The 22,405-nt window shown below is 38.0% G+C and overlaps 3 protein-coding genes and 1 non-coding gene across 5 annotated transcripts; all 4 read right to left on the bottom strand.

The window, feature by feature from the left end:
* Positions 1-90: 90 nt before the first annotated feature.
* On the bottom strand, positions 91-5,242 carry LOC122873225 (caspase-6-like). Of its 2 annotated transcripts, XM_044189657.1 has the most exons (9): positions 5,130-5,216; positions 4,796-4,837; positions 4,455-4,509; positions 3,513-3,555; positions 3,248-3,397; positions 3,001-3,077; positions 2,663-2,838; positions 2,370-2,520; positions 91-2,184 (listed from the first exon to the last, which is right to left on the bottom strand). In XM_044189657.1, exons 5-9 carry the CDS (start codon positions 3,361-3,363, stop codon positions 1,949-1,951), a joined length of 756 nt encoding a protein of 251 aa, XP_044045592.1. In that variant the 5' UTR covers positions 3,364-3,397; positions 3,513-3,555; positions 4,455-4,509; positions 4,796-4,837; positions 5,130-5,216; the 3' UTR covers positions 91-1,948. The 2 variants fall into 2 exon arrangements, with proteins under 2 accessions (XP_044045592.1, XP_044045591.1); XM_044189656.1 differs by lacking the exon at positions 4,455-4,509 and having other exon boundaries at positions 5,130-5,242.
* A 411-nt stretch (positions 5,243-5,653) lies between these two features.
* pla2g12a (phospholipase A2, group XIIA) lies at positions 5,654-10,639 on the bottom strand. Its single transcript, XM_044189658.1, has 4 exons — positions 10,278-10,639; positions 9,880-9,956; positions 8,252-8,417; positions 5,654-6,856 (listed from the first exon to the last, which is right to left on the bottom strand). Exons 1-4 carry the CDS (start codon positions 10,531-10,533, stop codon positions 6,738-6,740), a joined length of 618 nt encoding a protein of 205 aa, XP_044045593.1. The 5' UTR covers positions 10,534-10,639; the 3' UTR covers positions 5,654-6,737.
* On the bottom strand, positions 7,363-7,466 carry LOC122874153. Its single transcript, XR_006377579.1, has one exon. It is a non-coding gene; the product is annotated as a U6 spliceosomal RNA (small nuclear RNA).
* A 2,417-nt stretch (positions 10,640-13,056) lies between the features above and the next one.
* Positions 13,057-21,605, bottom strand: dnajb14 (DnaJ heat shock protein family (Hsp40) member B14). The gene is made up of 8 exons (XM_044190632.1): positions 21,387-21,605; positions 17,854-18,028; positions 16,135-16,280; positions 15,755-15,943; positions 15,107-15,192; positions 14,804-14,913; positions 14,168-14,340; positions 13,057-14,052 (listed from the first exon to the last, which is right to left on the bottom strand). Exons 1-8 carry the CDS (start codon positions 21,523-21,525, stop codon positions 13,928-13,930), a joined length of 1,143 nt encoding a protein of 380 aa, XP_044046567.1. The 5' UTR covers positions 21,526-21,605; the 3' UTR covers positions 13,057-13,927.
* Positions 21,606-22,405: the final 800 nt, after the last annotated feature.

Here is a 22,405-nt window from a genome sequence, read left to right as displayed (position 1 = left end):
AAATAACTGAGTTCTTTTAGAGGATGGAGATTTGTAAACAATTTCAGGGCACGTTTTATAAAACAACTATATTGGGAGCAAAACAGTAACTAAAATGTCACACCGATTTTATTATACAAAGTCACAACAGTAAGACGACAACAATACAGGATCAGTGTGTGCTGGTAGCTTTGTTTTTCCTGAGTCATAGATCATGTGACACAGCTAGAAGTGTTTTGGGTCCACAGTACAGTTTTAAAAACAGCTCTTCTCCCTGAAGAACTTTCCACACTGGTGTTTGTTGCCATTTTGGGTACAAACATACGCATTATTAAACTTTAGTACTGTAAACTCCTATAACACAAAGAACAGCACAAACATGAATTCCCTTTTTGATGGAGCAAGCTTGAAGACAAACAGCATGTTTATGAGATGCCTGGATAATCTGTTATGTCAGACATTACTTGATCACTGGTGCTTATAGAGAGATAATTAAGTTTTAAACCCCGATGTGAACAAAATCATTGGAAGTACCTGGTTGTCATGCTGTTCTGTCACCTGCCTCGCAAGATACAGTAAGTTGTAAAGTATTTGTCTGGCTTGTAGACCTGCAACTGACTTTACAGTCAAGAAAACCAGACTTACCTGACATTTCCAGCTTCCTCAGAGACAATGTTAAGTCTGAGGAAAGCTTCCCTGCGCAAGCCCACTGGAAACGTCAACTACTTCCATCTTCTTGGCTTGTTAAGATAATCAAGTCAGCTGCAGGATAAGGCAACATTTGTGTGGTACCACAGTAGTTTAAACTGGATTAAACAAGAAAGCTAAAAATGTGACAAAAAGCTAAGAAAAGTAGCTAACACAGAATGTGGTCCATAATAATCCTGCAGTTTAAAAGCAATTTCCTGAGAGTGCAAAATGTGTACTGATCTACAGGAGTTGGACAAAATAACAGGAACACCTTCAAAACATAATGCAATCCAATACAACGAGACCATGAATCATGGACTCAAATTACCCTTGATTTGAGTCAACACATTTCTGTCACAAACAAGTTCACACTATAGTCAGTATTGGATATGAAGTCACCCTGATACTGGACCTCTGCAGACATACCGGTTATCGGGGAAATAAAAGAATTATGGTAGACATTGGTAAATAAATTTATATATGCATTCAAGTTTTCCCCAGAAAATTGTTTAGGTGAAGTGATAAGCCACCCAGACAAATTATTGCTAGACAAATTATTATGACACTGTTTTTAAGATACCTCAAATGCTTTTACCTTTTCCCCCCCATATGTCAATGCATGCATGTAGCTATGATGAGCCAATATTGGCCCTCCAATGTACTGGTCTAACTTTGAATTATTGCTGGGCTGTTGTATTAGATTGCATTATAATGTCTACTGTATGTTTGCATTCACACAAGAAACCAGATTAGTGTGATAAATAAGGTTCAGATGGGTTAGACAAACCAGTAAATCAGATACTGTTTTACTGTTTACTAGCAGCTGATCACTAATCAGATTTCTCCTCTGCCTTACTGCTGCCACAGATACTTTCCCTGTCTTCATTCTTTGTCATGCCGATGCAAAAATCTTAAAAACCAAGTCAAGGAATCTGGTTTCTCCAGAAGAAACTTTACATGATAAATGAAACCACAATTTCGACATGAGGAGGAATGAAGTGATTGCCTGACGCCAGGAATATTCATATTTCTGTAGTGTATGTGAATACAAGTTGTTCCTGTTATTTTATAACCATTACCTTCACTGCAAATACTAAGGCTGATAATTAGCTGACTGTTCAATGCATATGTGAATAATAGTGTTCATGAGCAACATACAGTAGAGGACTAGAAAAGAAAAAAAAACCCAGCAAAATTCTTTAAAATCTGCCTTGAGGAGACCCTGTTTCCCAGGCATTAATATAAAACCAGCTCATTTTATGACTGAGGTCTGAAACTGTTACTTTTTTGGGCGGAAGTACAGTTTCTTGGTGAGCATTGAAGCAAAGCACGGTACTTGCTTCTTCCCAATGGCATTCTTGTCATTACTGTTCCCAACACTTCTCATCGACACTTTCCTGTTGACCAGCGTGAGTAATTCTGTGAATTCAAGGGAGTCCCCATACTTTTGAAGCAGCTCACACAGATCCTGGACATACCAGGAGCCGTTTATGGTCTCCCGGTGGGAATAGTAACCTTAACAAACAACAGGATAGTTATTGACTGAGCAGCAAAAAGGACATTTAAAGTGACTTATATGTCTTAAATAATTCACTCTAGTGTCTAAGTAGAATTAATGCTACATCTTCAAAGTATCAACTGAATCAAATAAAGTGTCAAAAACAGCAGATTAAGAGTTTTAAACATCCTGGCTGGCTCACCTTCAGCCACAGAGTAGCACATGATGAAATCAGCTCCAGCAGGGAGGGTGTGTACGGCACTGGCGTCCACCACCACCTCATTCGTCTTCAGCTCACTGTCCACAGCATCACAGGCAGTCACTGGATCATCATGCTTGTCTCCGCGGCATGCCTAGAGACGGATACAGCCACATTCACTTTGACTGCATTTTTTAAAAACTATGGATTTCCAAGTAAAGCATTAAAAAAAACCCAGCTATTACTGCAGGTTCCCATATTCTGATGGATTTGACTGTTTTTTGGCTTGTATGTACCTGTAATATAAAGATCTTTGGCTTTCCCACAAGGCTCTTGCACTTGTCTCCTTTGAACAGGGATGTGATATCCTGAACGCTGATCTTGCCATCATAGGTGTAGACGTGATCATTCTCGCCGTGGCTCAGGAAGACGAGCAAAAAGCAGTCGACGTCTGAATGGTTGGCCTCTGCGGCTGGTGGGACATCAGATATTTGTTAAACTCGCTATTGAACAAGTAAAAGTGGCCTGTACTACAGTACAGCATCTCACATGTTGGACATGTTATCTTTGCATATACAGGACAACAAAGAAACATAAGAATTTAAACTACAGTAATGATCCTGCATGTGCTTACCTTCGCTGATTTTATCTAAGACTTCCTCCTGTCTGTAGTTGTCATAAGTCTTCACTTCGAAGTTTAGCTCATTCAGTCTAAAAGAGATGTGATAAAAAGTTCAGAATGTAATGAAATACAAGGGAAATTCTTACAAAAGGTTACCACAGGAAAGATTTAATCAGAAAATCACTGAACAAGTACAGACAAGTTCTTAAGCACACAAAATACAGTGTTCCCTCTCCAGCAGCTGGCTGGGAAGTGATACCTTTTCTCCAAATTGTAGCGGTCGGCATTGGTCCCATTCCTGTCATTTAACCCCAGGCGCCAGAAGAAGCGCTCCTGGTTAAAGATGAGTGCAAGGCCTCGTCGTTTGTTGTCCATCTTGTACTCTTCTGCAGGATCCAAAGCTAAAGAGCTGTTTCATAATGAAAAAGAGCACAGAAACAAAGACAATATTAGGTGGCGTACTGAACCGGGGGCGTGAGAATTTTCAGCTGATTGCACCACACAAACAAGAAGAAACAGTTTACCTTCTGATGAAGGCGTCAGTCTCTGTTAGGTTCTCTGTGCATGCTATAAAAAACAACACATACATGAATAACCCACAAAATAATGTAGAATATAATTACTAAACAATAATGCACTGAAAAGTCTGGATTTACAGCTTTTTTTAATATCAAAAATACTCAAAGTTAAACTACTTAAAGTTGCCAAAAATACAGATGATTGAAATTTTCAGGCTTTTGCTTCTTTGTTAAGCAGTACAACTGCAGGTGCATGAATTGCTCCACTACTGCTGGTACGGGGTCAAGCAGCCATTGTTCCATCAGCTTAGAGTCCTCACGGCCTTCAATAGCTGGGTGACAGGTGGAGAAAGATGGCAAAGGCTGCTAAAAGAACAGATGCCAAAAATGGCACCTCCATACCCCACCCTATAGATATGTAGGTTTGTGTGCTAAAGGCAGCAGCTCAGGGTGTTTGACAACTTGGAGTATATTATCTGACTTTGGTGGTGTTTGTTTGTTCATACACTCAGTTGCCAGTTTATTACAGTTCTACAATAAATCCTGCTTTACTGAAAGTTATAATGTTCAGTTTCTTAGAGGTTTCATAGAGGTGCAGATTCAACTTTTGGACACTGTACACTGAGAGCTGTTTCTAATATATAGTGTACACTCATTTATATATATTGGGAAAACAAAATATTAGAAACACCTCTCAGTTTAACACAATACAACTCAACAGCACCACACACTCTGCCTCCCAATTGGCCATTCAATTTAATCAACACCTCTCTAAAACAGCTTCAACAAAAACTGAAAATTACAAGCTTCATGAAAGGAAGATTTATTGCAGGGCTGTCGTATTAAACTGCATTCGTTTTAGCTAGTCATACCTAATAAACATGCCATGAATGTATATTGGATCAAGACAAAACAATTTAGCTAGCTGGGCTGTCACATCTTCAATACCTGAGTTGTCACGCCAACCAAAAAAGCACCTTTACATTTCCATGCTGATCCGTTTCTAAATGACAAAGGGTGACAGGGAATATTGAAAAATTATATCCTGTCTACATGATACAAAGTAATAATCAAGGAAGTTTGAGTTGATGATTAATCTCACCCTATCTGAGTTGGCTGTACTTTAGCATCACTGACAATAAAAACTTATTTCGGTACAATTTTACCCTATTTGTTTCACTTTTGATTTGATAATAGCAAACCATTTCTCCTCTCCTATGTGAACATTTTATAATAGTACACAAGCTTAAGAAACAGTATAAGTATATAACCTAGTGTAAAGCACTCACCCGCCCTGTCTGTTGTTGTTCTGCTGTCTTTAGCAACATTTCCTGGAAAAGGTAAGACAAAGAGCAATTACATTCTGACACAGAGTGGTTTAATGACATTAAAAATCTGCCTCACATGTTGTACTAACTTCGTGACTGACTGAAGAGAAATAAGACTTGCAGTAAAGTCGTGTCAGCACTTGTGTAAAACACAGTAAACAGAGCTTCACTAAACCGAAGTCAACTTACATCGGAAATGTAGTCATTGCATTTTTTTTCCTAACATTTAAAATTCCACACGCAGTAGTCCACAACTTGTGTCTACTTTTAATTGAAAACATATATGTTAAGTTACCTCCACAGCTGTCCTCTGCCGTAGTAGACATGTTAACAGGTTGTCTGCACTCTGACTGCCACCACTGACAAATTAATTTGCTTTAACAATCCAACACTGACAAGCTATGATTTAGCTCCTCCCCCTCAGTCTTATTGGCTGAATGTGACAACCAGACAACCCAATTGGCTCTTGCGTCTGTCAGTCAAAGGTCAACAGCCAGGACTTCCGTGTTTGCCACGTTGCTGTAGCGACTCAAAAAACATTTCAGTAAAGTGATTTAATGAATTACAAACAATAAAAGTGAGATTATGTTTGGTACATCCGAAGATTAGGAGAGCTAAATATCTAATCCAGACTTTATTTCAGTGGCCTTTTCTTGCAACATCAACTTCAAATACATGACAGAAAAACTACGTTTGATCATTTGGATGAGAGCTCAATGGCAGCACATCCTCAGTCACTCTGAGCCTCTGTGTTAAAAGATGCTGCTGACAAGATACATAGTTTAAACAAAAATGTCTATGATGACAAATGACACACAATTATAAATAAAAGCATGTTTCTTTATTTTTACAACAGTCTCACACAGGTTTTTTTTCCACAGGGTTGTCACATTGGCATCAGCTGAGTTCACCAGTGCATTCCCCTTCATGTGATATTGTACAAATATTTTACAAATTTTATAAAAGGGAAAACCAAAAATGTTTTAGATGCTGTAGAAACAGACATTGTTGACTTACTTATTTATCACATGTTCCTATTAGTGTTATGGGAGGGGAACTGGGCAGTAATGTTTAATTTTACGGTCCATTATTTCTTAATAAGTTCTTGATCGTTTCTGGAAAGAACTATGTAAATTTGGTGCTAATTACAGGGATAATACAGACAAAGCTTTGAACTTATTAATTTAGTTAGTTTAGTTTGTTGTGCTGAGTTTAAAAGCAGTTGCTGATTTCCAGAGGAACGTCCTTGAATAAACAGCTCCATTTACAACCAAGTAAATTGTTATTCATCATTAATTTATTATTGGAATATTATTATTATTATTATTATTGTTGTTGTTGTTGTTATGTGCACTAAATAAAAACTCCTAGTTGAGCTAGTTTAGCATTTAATTGGAATTAATCAATTGCAATTGTACCAGTTGAACACTGTCCCTGTTTTACCTATAATCAGTGCCAAATTACATATTTTTCTTTTTTCTTTCTTTCTTTTTTTTTTTTTTTTTACTTAGGACGTTATTAGGAATTTACAAACCCAAAAAATAAAGTGACGGGCGCTACCCAAGCATCCAAAAGCCAGGGAAACCCTGAACACCCTGTTTCCAGTCCATCACAGGACAAACACACTACACAGTATTAACTAAATATAAATAATTAATTGCACAGGAAAGATATTAATTGTCCATTCAAAAAACTAGGTATTTTCACATTCACTTTGTCTAACAGATGTCTACATTTCAAAACTCCAATAAAGGGAGGCGATGGACACAAGTTAGTGCAGGCCAAAGAGGCTCTATCCCTGAGAAAATCTAGGAGTCTGAAAGAAAAGTTTATTGCTGGCATCTTTCTGTCAGTGTTGTGCTTTTGAATCAGTCCGTTCCACAGTCTCCATCCTGTGGCGGTGTCACAGTTCTCTCTTCACTTCATACTGACATACACAAGACTCTCTCTGGCTGTCCAGGTATGGCTTACATCCCAAGTGCATAACAGCGTCAAACAGGAGAGTCACTGCTGACTCACAAGCTGCCAAGAAGGAGAGAAAGAACAAGAAGAACATGAGCAAATACACAGCAGGGGAAAGGTGAGTTGGCATAAAAACAGATAAGACAGGTTTGATTAAACTCTAAATCTTGATTCTCAAATATAGAACATGGGACATTTTCAAAACCTTAATCAGGATCAGAACAATAGAATAATTCTAATTTCATTCGTGACAGACAAGATGAGCTTGACGTTGTGGTTATGAGTCAGTATTTAAAAATAACCGTAAATTAGAGTCATTCTGATCCAGATAACAGATTACAGTATCTAGATTTAGAGTGTTTAAAAAGTTTGCTTTATCTTGCCCTCTGCTGGACATACTGTGTTTTACACTTGTCCACTTACATGCACAAGAATGCTCTATAACTTTCCTATTTATCCTTGAACTACAGCAGAAATGGATTTGTTCATATAAGATGTACATTTTTTACAAATGTCTACAAGCATAGCTTCTTTCCTAAATGTTGTGCTAAAAGTGTTCCATAGTCCATCACTTTTTAATTCTCAGGAATTTTACTTGGCACCTTTACATGGGGGCCACGCTAATCTTCTCAGTATCAATTCCAGTTTATCACATGTGCTGCCTGAGCAAGTGCTCCTGTCCTACATCAGATTATATTGCATGCTATTGTGGAACACTAATTGTAAATATACATAAATACCCAGTTGTTCAGAAACTGGCCCTGCTGACTGAGCGCTCACACTGACTCAGTACAGACATCTCAAGGGAGGGCCACAGTATACAGAGTACAAAATATAGGCTTTTTTTCACAGCAGACATTTTGACTTGTCATGGTAAAAAAAGCACAGGTGTTACTAATAACATTAACGATGGCTCTCTTCTGTTCAAGTGTCCCATTAAGCCATAACAGTGTGACAGTGAGCCATAATTCGAGGACCCTGAAACAGGAGCAGCCAATTGGAATTCAGCCACCATTATTTTCTTATTTACACCTGTGCTTACTCACCTACTGTGACGTGTCAAAACTAGGAATGATTATACTCCAGACCCACAAAGTAATAAAAGTTGCACCAGGATTTTTCTAGTGATTATTGATAAATTTTTTGGTAATATTTTAGTATTCCAAACACATACAGATAAATCCCTAGATTCTAAAAATAAAACTGATAACACTTTTAAAAAACACTCTTAATCACCGTCAGAACAAAAAAACAACTTAAGAATGCAAGTGAACTGAATGTTGAAAGCTCATCTACTTGCCCTGTGTGCAAAGCCTCTTAAATTCACTGCCAGACAGTGTTTGACACTGTGCATAGTGATCTACAATCATCTACACACCATCATCTGATTCTGGTACAGGATGCAACCCCATCTCTTCCTGTACCTAATTTGAACACATTGGCTCAGGCTCTTACCTTGGACACTGTGGGCCAATCCCAGAGTCCTTTGCACATTCCTGCAGATGGTCTCGAGGCAGTCCTGGAACTGGTCATCGCAGTCGTGCTTCTCACGGCCGCAGGTGTCATAGCAGCGGTCATGTTGGTTACAGCATTTGGTCATGGACGGGATGCCTATGTCAAACTGGAAAAAAACAGGTACGTCACTCTTTATAATGTATTTTTGACATTCAAATTATACTGCCAGCAGGAGACATGGATTTCCCCAAATGCAAAACATGTGATAATGGTTCAGTGATTGGTTAGTAAAACCTGAAGAAAATAAAAAAAGTTTCAGCAACGACAAAACGAACAATACACTGGTCCAAGTACACGTTTTTTTTTTAAACTAATACTGTAAATGAAACATAACTCAATCACTAAAAGAGAGCCCTTCTTGTTCTACTTTACATCACTCAAATGTGTGAAAAAAATTCTAAAATAAAGCATGTTATTTGTCTAACATTTAGTATTTTGTGTAGCAGAAGCCCGACTGACACTGGATTTTTGAGCTCTGTACCAATATCAATATTTGAGAGTTACACAATCTGATAATGTATTGGCCGATATTTGGTTTAAGAGGTGTGCCCAACATGTGCACTAAGTGATACATCTTATAGTTGAAAAATAAAATTACAATACTCTTGGGTGGACAATCTATGGAATGGTGACACGGTTAGTAAATGATCTCAAACATATTTGCCATATCTGTACTTTAATTTCTTGTTACTTATCAGCCAACATACAGACAGGGGACAAAATAAAAGAAAAACCTGAATAAAAGAGTGGAGAAACATCAAATGCAGATGCTTCTGTGCACCAGGGCTCACTGAATGGTTTGAAATGATGTGAATTAAATGCTACAGCCTTTACAGTCACCAGATCTCAACCCAGTTGAACACCTATGGAGGATTTTGGACCAACGTGTAAGACAATGCTCCCCACCACTATCTCCATAAAACCAAATTATATAATCTATATAAATCTAATTATTGATGTCTGTGATGTGTGTGGCTGTCTCTGATGCTATATATCCTTTTGTTATGTCTAGCTGTGTTTGTTTTTCTTTCTATCTGCTGTACTCAGGTCTCTCTTGCAAAAGAGATCTTGATCTCAATGAGATTACCTGATTAAATAAAGGTTGTATATATAAATGAGGGAATATCTTGTGGAGGAATGGCGTTCATCCCTCCAATAGAGTTCCACAGACTTGGCAAGGAGCACTGAAGCTGTTCTGGAGGCTCGTGGTGGACTGACTCCATACTAAGATACTTCATGTTGGTTTTTCCTTTAATTTGTCACCGATCTGCCGATACCAATATATCTGCAATAAGCTTATATCGGCCTGGGCCAATTTAACGGTCAGGCTCTATTTTTTATTCACAAAGTACCTTGTTGTAATATGGACTAAACATGCTGTGTTTAGACATACTTTCACAACAAAAAAATCTACACATCAAACTACAAAGCTAAAATATTAGGTAGCAGTCAGTGCACAAGAATAATGCAGTTTGGGTTGTTGTGTGCGACAGGCATCACATGGTAACCAGTTTTGCATGTCCCAGACATATACGAAACCTCCAACCTCCCAAGCCCTGTCAGACTACCTGAAATCCAAACAGCGGGGAGCCACATCCATTGGGTGGTGGCTGCTTGTACCCGGGACGAGGCACCGGCTTGTAACCTGTGAGAGAGGAGCAAAGGTGAAGATGTTACTTGTTCTGCCACAGTCAGTTATCTTGCTGTCAGAGATAACCACATCAGCACAGACAACTTAAGGCCTTACTGTGACACTCAAGGGGCACTAATGTATATCTTCTGGCTCCCAAGTGTTGCAAAAGCTCATCATTCATTAAGTTTGTCTCCTACTACTTTTCCATAGTTCTTTCATTTTGAATTGACATGAAAGGAAAAGCACAGGTATGAATAATATCCTTGATGTTTAGGTGTGCACTTAGAGAATTGGCTTGAATAAAGAAAGAAAGAAAGAAAGAAGCTAGCTTACCATCATTGCACCTATAATGGCACAGTCCATCATCGCCACCAAACAAATCCAGTGCTGCATTCAGGTACGTGTCAATCTTGTGTATTCCGTTACGGATAGTTTTCAGAGTCATCCTCCAGTCTGGGGTCTCTGGCTCATATTTGCAGGCAGACACACATGGGAGACATCCACAAGAGTACAAACCCAACAGAAAAACACAGATGTAGTGCATAGTCCACTTAACGTCAGAGCCAGAAACCAGCGTTTCCCGGCACATTGGTTTAATTTAGGCTGATTTATTCCTCAAAATGTTGTCGCGACGGTTGTTTTCATTTCACTACCTGCCGCAGCTGTGGCTATCGTTTCCGGTTTTGACGCTCTCATGTGACCGCTGATAAACCAATGAAGATGATGTCACAAGTTGCAACCACAGTAAAGGAAAATACAAGTCCGTGATATTTTAAATATTCATTTCAGCGCAACACAAAAGCTTTATTGTAAGTCAGAGCAGCAAAATTCAGTAATTTATTCAACATTGCTCCATTTTGATCATCTGCTGATTGTAGTGCAATGCACAGAAAGGAAAGGCTTAAGAAAAAGAAAGAGAGGGATATTGACATTGGTAGATATGTTGGCCTATATGTAAAAAGAATTTGCAGTACAGAAAATGTGTTTAAAGTAGTTTGAATTACATTGTCCTGTAGAAAGTGCCATTGTTTACAACACTGATGAAGTGATGTGAGGTGGGAAAGCACAACAAAACTACCTACCTACCTAACCTACCTTTGTATAGTCATTTTGGTGCAAAAGCAATGCACAGGCTACTCTACATAGAAAAGGCCTATTTTTTTTCCATTCCACCTCAGAAATGTAATATAGCTACCTTGATATATTAAATAGTTGAATTCCTCTGCCCTTTATCTAACGTGACTGAATTGGTCTAAACAAGTGAACAGTGAATGAATTTCATGAAAACATTTCAATTTTGTGGTGTTTAAACACGGCATGTTGTGAATATTGTGTCATTATGAATGCCGGTGTGGCATCATCGGGGTGGGAATAGAGAATTTGTGGCCTTTTTTTTGCTTGAGCACCTGCACCCCCAAAATGTCTGTGCACGTCCCTGCTCCACAGCTCACCTCCGTCCTCCATTTCCCACAGTACAAGGCACAGATTCCCCAGGGCTTCAGACCATCATCAGTCCCAAAATTAAGTTTAGCATACAGATACATTTTAAAAAACTGTTTTAATATAAATCTGATTATATGTATAAGGCTGAAACTAAAATGTAACAGGGAACTCACAGAGCTAATGATCCATGAAAGGAACCCATGGAGGCTATCTGTATATGAGGGTCTGCATTATTAAACCATAATATCTTTCACTATAAGAACTGCAGCTACAGACATTTCCATCTGTTTCTATAATGAAAAAAAAGGCATTTCTTTGTAGTACTCTTGCTCAAAACATCTTTTAGTTATAATTGGTGCCAACCAAGTACTGTATTAAGTGCAATTTTGAGCTACTTGTTCTTTGAGTATTTACATTTTATGCAACTTTATACTTATACTCCACTACTTTTCAGAAAGAAATATTGAAGGCTACTTTTTACTCCATCACACTCACTTGACAGCTGTAGTGACTGGTTACTCTGCAGATTAAGATTTTATATGAAAAACCTATGACAAGTTAAAGATATGTGGTTATACCTCCACCCTGACCAGCTGCAACATTGCTTAAAGGTTAGGGCACTAGTAATAATAAAACAAGAACACAATATAATAATATAACATTATGAGATAGTCCATTCTGCATATTGTACCTTAAGTACTTTTGATACCTTGGGTGTATTTAGCAGATAAGACTTTTGCAGATTTCACATTTGCTCCACAGCTCCTTCAGGTGGGTTAATCTGGCCATTACATCAACTCAGAGTAAAATATTCAGTGACCCAAATCAGTCTCCTGCTTTTGTAAATGTATTGGCCCAATTGCGGTTCAGTTATTAGTATGTTGCTTACCAGAGACATGAGTCACACATGATCATTCACCCGGCAGCAGCAGCCCAAATAAAACAAACCACTGCTGTACATGAAAGAATCTGGCAGGTTTTAACAAATTGAAGATTAAAAAACTAGCCAACATAAAAAATAATTGTGTTTTTTCATGGTTAGGACATTTTTAATCTGTAAAATATAATTCGACTCTTGCCTCTGAAAGTGGTTCAATGATACAGTTAAAGGCCTGTCGACTGTTGACATTTCTGAAGGTATTTCACTGCCTGCAAAATTTGCTATAAATATTCATTCGTAAAATACGTCTAAACATGGAAGCGAAATGTAATTTTTCCTCACTTTTTGTGTAAGGAAATATAATCTATAAAGATACTGCAGATTCTGTGCGTATTTTTCCATTTTCAAAAGAAGATGAAACCGTTTTTTGGACACAATTGTGTAAACCTAGTTTGGGAGGACTGTTTCCATGGTAGCGGTTGACTGCCATCTTGAGAGTCGGCGTTGCTGGGAGACGCTAGGAATCATATATCCTACGCTACTCAGGATAATCCACATTCCTCACTGTCAACATTTTAGAAGAAATAGTTCCCATTCCCCAATTTCCATTCACCTCCACTGTATTAGGGTGGCAGCAGAAATCCCAGAAATGACAAAACTTGGCCAAATAAAGCCAAAACTATCTGCATGGCTAAATACCACTAGATATAAGTGATAAAACATGTTTATTGTTTTGTAATTTTGATAAATTGACTCTTGGACATCTGAATCAAAGAAATACATCAAGTCTATGGTAGTAATTTTACTTTATTTAAATGATTACGCGAGCATTGAAGAAAATCTTTGTTTCTTCTATAGTTACTTAAATAACTGCATAAACTTCAAACATTCAAAAATGAAAATGTACAACCATTTATGTATAACAGTTTCAATGTCCTTCCATGTTTAGTCCCAACCAACTAAAACATTTTGAAGTATCATGTCAAGTCAATTTTATTTATATAACCCAATATCACAAATTTGCCTCAGGGGGCTTTGAACATAAAATGTTCTCTAGTAGCAAAATCACAGGTATCTCTTCATGATCCACTGTTCTTCATCCACACTTGGAGGTGAGCAGGAAGCTAAAATAAGCATTATGTTATTTTATTTCCATCTTTTGTTCCTGTTCTTCAAGAAATGGATTTGGCTGGCGGAGAGCACCTCTAGATGAACCTACAAAGTCTCCCATCTTATATCTATGTCAAGCAGATGATGCTGAAAGCAGTTTGTTGATCTTAAGACAGTAATTTGCTTGTGCAGACTGCCTCTTGGGTTCTTACTACTTGCAGTACATGCCTTTACAGTCAAGCATCCTTGTCCTTCTTGATTCCAGGAAAACAGGAAAAGCAGTGTAAAAAAAATAAAAAACATCTGGGGCTTTCTACAGTGCGTGTAGAATGTTTCATTAACATGTAACAAGGCGATTCCTGGGGTCAGGCTGGAGTGAGAAAGGAGAGGAGTTGGCGAGGGGATATGAGTAGAGGGACATTTTAAAACTTCAACAATAGAGCTAAATTATTTCAGTAAGTTTTTTGCTCCTAGTGTAAAGACTCTTCCTTAAAAAAACATGAACATACACATCTATTCATATACATTTACATGATCTAAAGCGTCCAGCTCATCCCCCCCTGAATAGGTTATTTAGTCTGTCCAGCTCCCTGCAGTTATCCATGGTCATGAGTTCTGCCTTCTTGCGCATTCGATCGTCCCTGTATACCTTAGCAGCATACAGCAGGTCTGTTTCTGGATGAGACAAGCAGAAAAACAATGTGACTGATAAAACAAAAGAATCTATGAAAGAAAGTGAAACTATTACTCAATTCAGTTCTGAGGGTGTATTATAACCATGGTTACTCACTTGTCTGTCTCTCCTTCCAACAGCTATTTCTGACATTAGATACATAGTCCTCCTCCACATTCTTCTCAATCTGCTGCAGCGCCGAGCCCTTAAACTCCGACTTAAAATCTCTAGTGACGTAGTAGTCGACATGCAGGTTTTCTGTCTGCCGTTTTACGGTCTGACCTGTGGACCTGGAAGAGATGGAGGAAGTACAAGCTGTTGTGAAAATGGTGATAATTGTAGTAATTTCCCCACATATGTTGAATCCTGAAGGTATTTTTTTGTATTATTAAAATTGCAGATCACATGGAAAACAACTGTGAAAAGACCAAATTGTCAGTGAATATAAATGTGAAAGAAAGGTGAGATAAAGATGGAATAAGAACACCCTAAGAAAGATACATGGCACAAAGTTTACTGCTTCATAATACATTTTAAAAAAGGTAGAAGGTGGACTAAATACTTTCTAGTTGTCAACCAGCCTCTTTGTAATCAGTTCTACAGATCTGAAGTGAATGGAACATAGAAAAGTTGTGATTAGCTACCTACAAGTTTACTGCAGTGATGAAAAACAGAAAATGTGAGTGTTTGTGAGTGTGTGTGTGTGTGTGTGTGTGTGTGTGTGTGTGTGTGTGTGTGTGCGCACGCACGTACGGTCTAGCGTAGAGGCTGTAGGGTGGAGGGGACACCATCATCTGGCTCAGTATTGATACTAAAATCAGGACCACGATGGGCATCAGCTGGATAAACATTGAGAAACCACCCTAGAGGCAAATACATTACAATGAGTACTTAATTTTCAACAACACAAATCTATGATAATGTAACAGTCAAAGCATGTTGTTTCTAGGTGCACATCAGTTCAAATTATAATGTATGTTTGTGCAAATAAAATGTTAATTACATTTTTTTTTTTTTTTTAAATATAAGATACAAAATCTGAACCAATCTACGTACATCTCCCCTTTCTTCTGTTCTCTCTTGTCGGTAATCCGTCTGATGGCTGTAGCTTGTTCTGCTGTTGGTGAAGGTGTGTGCACTTGCTGCAGACAAAAATATTATGACTGAGGTCAGATACAAAGTTATGGAATATGTCACCAATTACACCTACTCTTAAAGATCAGTATTCAAAACTATATGTTAATGGTGTTCTACATTATGTAGAAAATCAGAACTGGTGTGCAATTTTAGGTACTGGGGAAAGAAAATGGTGCACCAGTCATCCTAACCAACAATCTATTGGTCTGACTTATACTAATTTTCAACACCCAGAGCAGTGGCATATTAGATAGACTAATATAGCCACATTCAAGTGCGTTTGATTAGTGAATTCTTTCTATCACAAGATGTAGTCCATTGACTGAACCCATATATGTTATTATCTGAGGAGCTCAAGATTCACCCAAAAAGCCAAGATAACATAACATTATGTTTCTCACTTAAACACTCCATCTAAATTTAAAGACAAGACCGTTGACTACTAAATTGATTGATCACAAGAATATATAAATAAAACCAATACATTTGGATAAAACACAAAGTGGGAAATGATGAATGATGTAAACTTAGTGATTTGAGTCTATATGCACACAAGTGCTCACTTACAGGAGGGGAAGCCACCTCCAAAGAACATGTTGAAGAGGTCCTCAGGAGTGATGTCAGCCTCAAAGCCCCTGTGGAAGTCAAAGCCTCCTCCGTGTGAGTGACCCGGGCTGCTTGGCTCCTCTCCTCCTGTCAGGTCATACTGCCGTCTTTTGTCTGGGTTGCTCAGCACTGCATATGCATTACCAATCTCTGAAGGAGGACACAGTTGATGTATCAAAGAGGGGGGAAAGCTATGGACATAAACCATTTCAAACTGTTTTTTCTAGGTGTTAAAATACAATGCTTTGATATTAAAAGTTTGCGTTACATACAGTATTTGTATATCACATACGAGCTACATTTCAAAAAGCTTAGAATAGGTATAATCATAATTGAGTTACTTTTAAAAGCCTCCGTCGCTCCAGGTGCATGATTTTTGTCAGGGTGGAACTTGAGCGCTAGTTTCCTGTAGGCTTTCTTTAACTCGTCCTCATTGACTTCTTTACTGACGCCCAGCACTTCATAGTAGTCCTTACACCGCTTTATTCTGAAAGACAGGGACAGAGAGTGAAGCATCTGAAAACAATCCAGTGCATCATTTCTGACCTATCCTACTCCGACAGAAAAGCAGGTGAGAAAAATGTCTTTCAACACCTTTAGTGTTACATTCTCTTGCCTTCTGAACCACAACAGGTGCTAGAATTGAAAGTGTTGACGGTCCTGGCCTTAGCCCAACTCACAAATGAGTGACATTCAAGCACATTGCTCAAGCACATCCCCCAGAGAATTAGTTCATAGCTTTACCAAGCTTACCAATCTCTACATCCCATGTGGTTTACTAATTTGAAGTTTGTATACCCACAAACACAATACTAAGCATTTAGAAAAGGCATTTGCCATATATATGTATGTACAAATGCATATAGCAAGACCCAGTGAGAGACTTAAGATGGAATACACTGTATTTAGGATATTTTATTTCCAGCACTTGACATTATTCAAAGGAAAAACAGAGGGTCTATATAATGTCCACGTTTCTTCCTGAGGAATGATGACTCTTTCCATAAAAGGTCAAGTACAGGAAGGAGGGAATCAAGCATGTATACTTTATTTATTACGTACGGTAGATCTGCACATACACTGGCCTGTGATGCATATTCCAGTCAGTCATTACGGCTGGGCTGTATGGTTGAAATCAATATTACAAAATTAATATCAGTATTTTTCAGATATCAATATGCATCACAAAATAGCAGATGTATGAAAAATCACATATAGAATAAATAAACTGACGTTCAATTACATGAACTGTGTTCCACTGTAACGTATACATCAGACATAACTTCACATTTGTAAAACAAAACAAATCTAGTAAGCCATTTTATTAGTTTTGGATTACAATTTGCTGGGAATGATTCATTTGGACAACAGAATTTAATTACTAATTAATTTAATTAAATGTTAACGATATGATCAAATCATCAATGATATAGTAAAAGTCGATAATAAGTTATCACCCAGTCTACCCATCACTGAATCATAACTGGAGTAAGACTACTGATGAGGTCACACAGGAGACATTTTTAATGTAAACATAGTGGACAACCGGTCATATTTTTTCTTAGAAGACATGATGCAATTTTTGACCCACTGAAGCTACCCCAAAGGATTTAGTATAAAAACACTAGGGAATAAAGCCACTGCCTACATTTAAGTGCAATACACTGGTAGGATTGCATAATGATGAGCAGCATGTTTATCCTGTAAATTAACTCAAGTTGCCATCTGCAACTTTCTATGATCTTATACTGCCTCTCTCTCGTGGTCTAAAATTAGAGCATGTAGTGGTTACCTGGTATTTAGTTCACACCGCTAAATGTCTCTCACTTTCTCCCCTCATGGACATGACAACAAGCTGAAGAGGTTCCCATGGCAACAGCCGTGTGTGCACAACACTGCGGCCACAGATGAAAGGTCCAATCAAGTAAAAGAGAAACAGTATTGCTGTCACATGGCCAATTGTAGGAAAGCACCAAAATAGCCAACTGAAGTTGGACAGATTACAGTACCGGTTAGTGGAAAAAGAAATACAGCATTAAAGTGAACAATAAATTTCTCACCTTTGCACACCTTCGACCTGCTCTTTGGTGAAGCCTTTAGAAGAGTCGCCTCCTCCAGACTCTTGGCTATCCCTTTCTGGCTGGGCACCGGTGCTTTCTGAGCTCTCTGCTGGTCTCCTACGATACGCCCCATTACCCGCTGAGCTCCCATTCTTCGTTAATGCGTCCAAAAAAGCTGAAGAATAGAGGAAGAAGCTAAATAAATTAAATGACAAATTATTACCTTCAGTATCTTACAAGTGTCCAAGCTTTTAACAACTTCCGTAAGTGAAAAATTGTCACTTAAGATTATACATGAAAAAGCTTTAACATCAGGGTAACATGAGACTCGAAGAGCAATCAGATGGTTTGTTTACCACAGATTACACAACGTACATTTCTGTAATGACACACAGTTTGATGATGATTTTGGATTTCAAGATCTTGATTGACTACAATTCTGATACACTGCTCTAGATATTAACATATTTATACAGCACAGCTTTGATCAGAAAAACACAAAGTACTACCTACAGTTACTCACAGTTGAAAGATTTTTAAGTAGCAAGTTAGAAAGACAGCACTCAGTCCGGTTGGAACAATGCCCAATAAGACCTTTAAATTGCTCTTCCTTTAAAGCTTAGTCAATAAATGAAAAGGCCACACTTGAGCCAGAAAAATCAAATTTTGCACAGTACAAGGAGGTACTGGCTTCACCCAATAAAGAAGTTATTCTTCCTGTACACAAGACACATTTGACTTAATTATCATTTCATTACTACTATGTTATGTGTTACAGAGACAAGTTTGTGCAGTAAATCATGCATTATCAGCATGTGATGCAATGTGATATAATCGTACAAGAGGGCAATGCCAGATAGCTTTCTATTGAAGTGAGATATGTTGGTAAACAAGTTCACTTTGGATGTAACCTGGCATTACAGTGTCATAGTGGCAGCTCACTTATAACCAGAGCAAATCACCACAGTAGTTTATGCTGCAAAGTCAAGTTGAGATGACTACATCAGAAGGTAGTTAAAGTACTCTTTCCTACTTTATACTGCAACTGCTCAACAATTCCCCTCAGGATATTTAAAGTTCTCTTTTATGTTAAGCTTACCTTCCCACCAAGCACCTCTCTCGAAAAACAAATAGCGTCATCAACCTAACACAGATAAAAGTACAGCTTTCCAATTTTTTGTTCCAATAAATGACTAACTGTGAACATAGAAGGGTTGTTGTACACTAACCACAGGTTGAACCTTTAAAAGTGTCAATAGTGATCAAGTGTAAAGTGCATTTTGTTTACAGACCCAGTTTTGCCTTCAATAATCAAAATCACTTAAATCCAGTTGCCAATTCCTAACCAGCAGGAAGCTAGTTGACCATAACCAAGTTTTCAATGACCAGTAAGATTACTGTTACATATTAACTACACTACAATTCTTTGACAGGATCCCTTTGACAGTAACTAGTATAATCTAAATGACTGCACTATTCCTTCACTGTAGCGCTAGGGAAGACCCTTTGTATAGTCACACTGAGATGACGATTGAAAATACAAAATATTCCCACTGTGCCCTAAAGACAGGTAGTGATGAGGCTTTCAATTCATAAAGAATGCAAACTTGAAATTTGCCCCCTGTATTTTATTCACAGTCTGTCACAGAGATCTTGGTTAAACTTCTCTTTTCTTCAAGCCTTTATATTTACTCAGTTACACTATTTGCAGTGTCCCTCCAATAGTCTTAAATTCACGTACAAGATGGCTCTCCATGTAGGAAATATGATGCAAAAATAAATACTCAAAGCAGCCTAATCATCTCTGGCTTGGCAGCAGAAATGTTTTTAATTGTTGTAATGTTCCTTATAATTTATCAATGCATTATTCATCATTACACACTTTGTTCTCATGTAACATAAGCGCACAACTATTGCCTCTTGCACAACAATGATCCCTCTTTGCCATAGCACTCTAGGCTACTTAACATGTTGAGAAAGGGAACAATATGTAATGTTTACTGTGATTAAAAAAAACAAAACAAAACTGTATTCTGCTTTTTATTCTAGCTGTGTACTTATATTCTACAGCTTTTTCCATGCTGAATCATATATTTGCAGCTGCAACATGATTGATTGATTGATTGATTTGTTTATTTAAGTATCCTGCACCTTATGGTGCCCAGCCCGTATGGGCTTACAAGACACTACACAACAACAACCAGGATGGTCACATGACCAATCACAACATACAGTTCTACAAATTCAACATGTCAAAACATTCACTTTCCATAACAAATAAGGTCTTATTATGATGGATATAGTGTTCTCTGTCTTAGTTTCCATGCATTTTCTATAAATCTTGCTAAAGCAAAAACCTCCTCATTAAAGAGCCAACTCAACATATTACCTTCAGACAACCAAAACAAAACAGGGTTCCTCAAGTGCATTTTTTCATACAAATGATTCCTCAAGTCGCTGTACATGGGGCAATGGAATAAAAAATGTAATTCACCCTCAACAACACTAAGATCACAAAAACACTGCCAGAGGCAAGGTACCAGGGACCTCTGCCCTCTCTGTACATTAAATTGTATATAAAGCTCAGTGCAGTAATAGTCTTTGAACATAGTTTCTGAGCTATGGCTTATTCCAAATCTCATCCTTCCATTGTTCCTTGTGGATCTTTATTAGTTTTTCTTTGACTATATTTATGTTACACTGCAAATAAAATGTAAGTCAGAGAGAGAAAATATTGCAGAGACCTCTCTCCAGGCTTGGAAAGCCAGTTATCTACTAGCTTCCTGTGGGAAGCTTGGGAACTGTCATTAGCTGTGTGTCCCGGATTAGCCTATACTGCGAGGTTTTCTCCGGGTCAATCATTCAATTAAAGGATTGGACTAGAAAGGACTAGCCTAAACTAACGCTACATCCTTTTCCAGGCCCCCCTTGCCTGTTCTGCCCTCACCGAAATCCCTACAGATCCACGGCCTTTAAAAAGCAGCATTAATAATGTCGGTCAAAGTCTATTACTTGAAGTGACAGTAAAATTGTAGCTAACAAAAATACTTTAAAAGGTCAGCTAGTCTTCAAGACACAATAAGTGACAGCTAGCATTAACAACTGAATGAATGATGGCTTGATTATGGATTGACGTTTAATTATTGATATTCTGAAGCATTACAATGCTTCACTGACAGTTATCAAAAGTACAGGCTTATTCACTATACGTCACCATATATCACCCTAATTTACTCCACTACAGCGAAGCGCTGGCTAGGTCAGCTAACATAATGCTAGGCCCACAACTTAGCCAATGTTAACTCGGTTGTGTGTTGGTTGATGTCCTGTCTTTAAGCCAAAGTATATTCTTGACTAACGTTAACTAATCATACAAACATCTGTAACCGTTATACAATAGTCAGCAGGTGACCTGCTGTTAACTTAAGCCGTGAATGATGTTAACAAACGTCAGCGAACTTACTAGCTAGCTTAACATTTCGCTAGGTTAGCCCTGCTCGCCTAAACAGACAAGTCGATCACAAACGGCTTACCTTTGGCTTTGTCAGTTGGGTACAGCTTCTCTGCTTTGTTAAGAAACTTAACCGCTTTCTCTTTATCTCCGGCGTCGAGGGCTTTCGTCGCTATATTTATACATTTTTCGGCTTCATCCCTGTTCCCTTCCATCTTCATTCCTCTTCCTCCTCCGGCTGAGTCGGCTGAGTCAGCTGATCAACTCACACACCACGTGGTCACCAGCACTGACAGCCTCTAGTTACTGTGGATTTGTGGGAAAGACTTTATAATGTTCTCTGGCACTATGTTTCCTCTTCGTGTTGTTATACATGTATACAGTATATATTACTCTATATATATTTGAAAAGATGCATATTAAATGGCATTGGTGGAAGAATCCCCCAGATCATTGTACTAGTACAACCTTGTAAAAATACTCCATTACAAGTAAAAGTAAGTAAGTAAACTGAAGTATCAGCAGAAAAACGTACTTAAAGTATCAAAAGCTAATGTACTATGACCCCTGTGATTGATATATTATTACATATTACATTATTAAATTGTTAATATTGATGCATCCATGTGTGAGTAGTATTCTACTGTTTTTGCTGGTCACGGTAGTTTCATCTGCTTTATATAAGGTTAGGTAGTTTGGTCCAGTGTTTCTCAACCTAGGCCCCCTCCAAAGAATCACAAGTTAAATCTGAGGGGCCGGGGCCATGAGATGATTAATGGAATAGTAAAGATGAAAAAACAAAGTTGTGCTACACAAAACTGTATTCATTTTTTGGACTTTCCTCTAATCTTTTCTTTTTTTTGTGAAATATAGGATACTTTAATACTTTGGTACTCAAGCCTACAAAGAGTTTTTTAACTGGTTCAGAAACAGTCTCAATTTAAGACTAATGACCCACATAAGCAAACGAGACCATCAGCAAAAAAATTGGCTATTTATTATTCTCAATGCCTGTCACCGGGTCTGATTCCCCGTGAAATCAGACGAAACAATTTATGGCAGGCACCACGCAGACAGGAAGAGCCTATGTTTACATTTTCC

The sequence above is a fragment of the Siniperca chuatsi genome, linkage group LG3 (assembly GCF_020085105.1).
Source record: "Siniperca chuatsi isolate FFG_IHB_CAS linkage group LG3, ASM2008510v1, whole genome shotgun sequence".
In the NCBI taxonomy this organism is placed as follows: domain Eukaryota; kingdom Metazoa; phylum Chordata; class Actinopteri; order Centrarchiformes; family Sinipercidae; genus Siniperca; species Siniperca chuatsi.
Note: the sequence above shows the minus strand (reverse complement) of the source record. Positions and strands in the feature narration are given on the sequence as shown.

Bases quoted from the DNA above. Each gene is read 5' to 3' on its own strand.
- LOC122873225 (XM_044189656.1), bottom strand. From the start codon at position 5,160: ATGTCTACTACGGCAGAGGACAGCTGTGGAG. The intron at 4,838-5,129 runs GTAACTTAACAT...TACCTTTTCCAG, and splicing joins GGCAGAGGACAGCTGTGGAG to GAAATGTTGCTAAAGACAGC. The intron at 2,521-2,662 runs GTACATACAAGC...ATCCGTCTCTAG, and splicing joins CAAAGATCTTTATATTACAG to GCATGCCGCGGAGACAAGCA.
- pla2g12a (XM_044189658.1), bottom strand. From the start codon at position 10,533: ATGTGCCGGGAAACGCTGGTTTCTGGCTCTGACGTTAAGTGGACTATG. The intron at 9,957-10,277 runs GTAAGCTAGCTT...CCTCTCTCACAG, and splicing joins CCATTATAGGTGCAATGATG to GTTACAAGCCGGTGCCTCGT. The intron at 8,418-9,879 runs GTAGTCTGACAG...GTTTTTTTCCAG, and splicing joins CCCCGCTGTTTGGATTTCAG to TTTGACATAGGCATCCCGTC.
- dnajb14 (XM_044190632.1), bottom strand. From the start codon at position 21,525: ATGAAGATGGAAGGGAACAGGGATGAAGCCGAAAAATGTATAAATATA. The intron at 16,281-17,853 runs GTGAGAAATTTA...CCTGTCTTTCAG, and splicing joins CAGGTCGAAGGTGTGCAAAG to AATAAAGCGGTGTAAGGACT. The intron at 14,053-14,167 runs GTGAGTAACCAT...TGTCTCATCCAG, and splicing joins TTGGAAGGAGAGACAGACAA to AAACAGACCTGCTGTATGCT.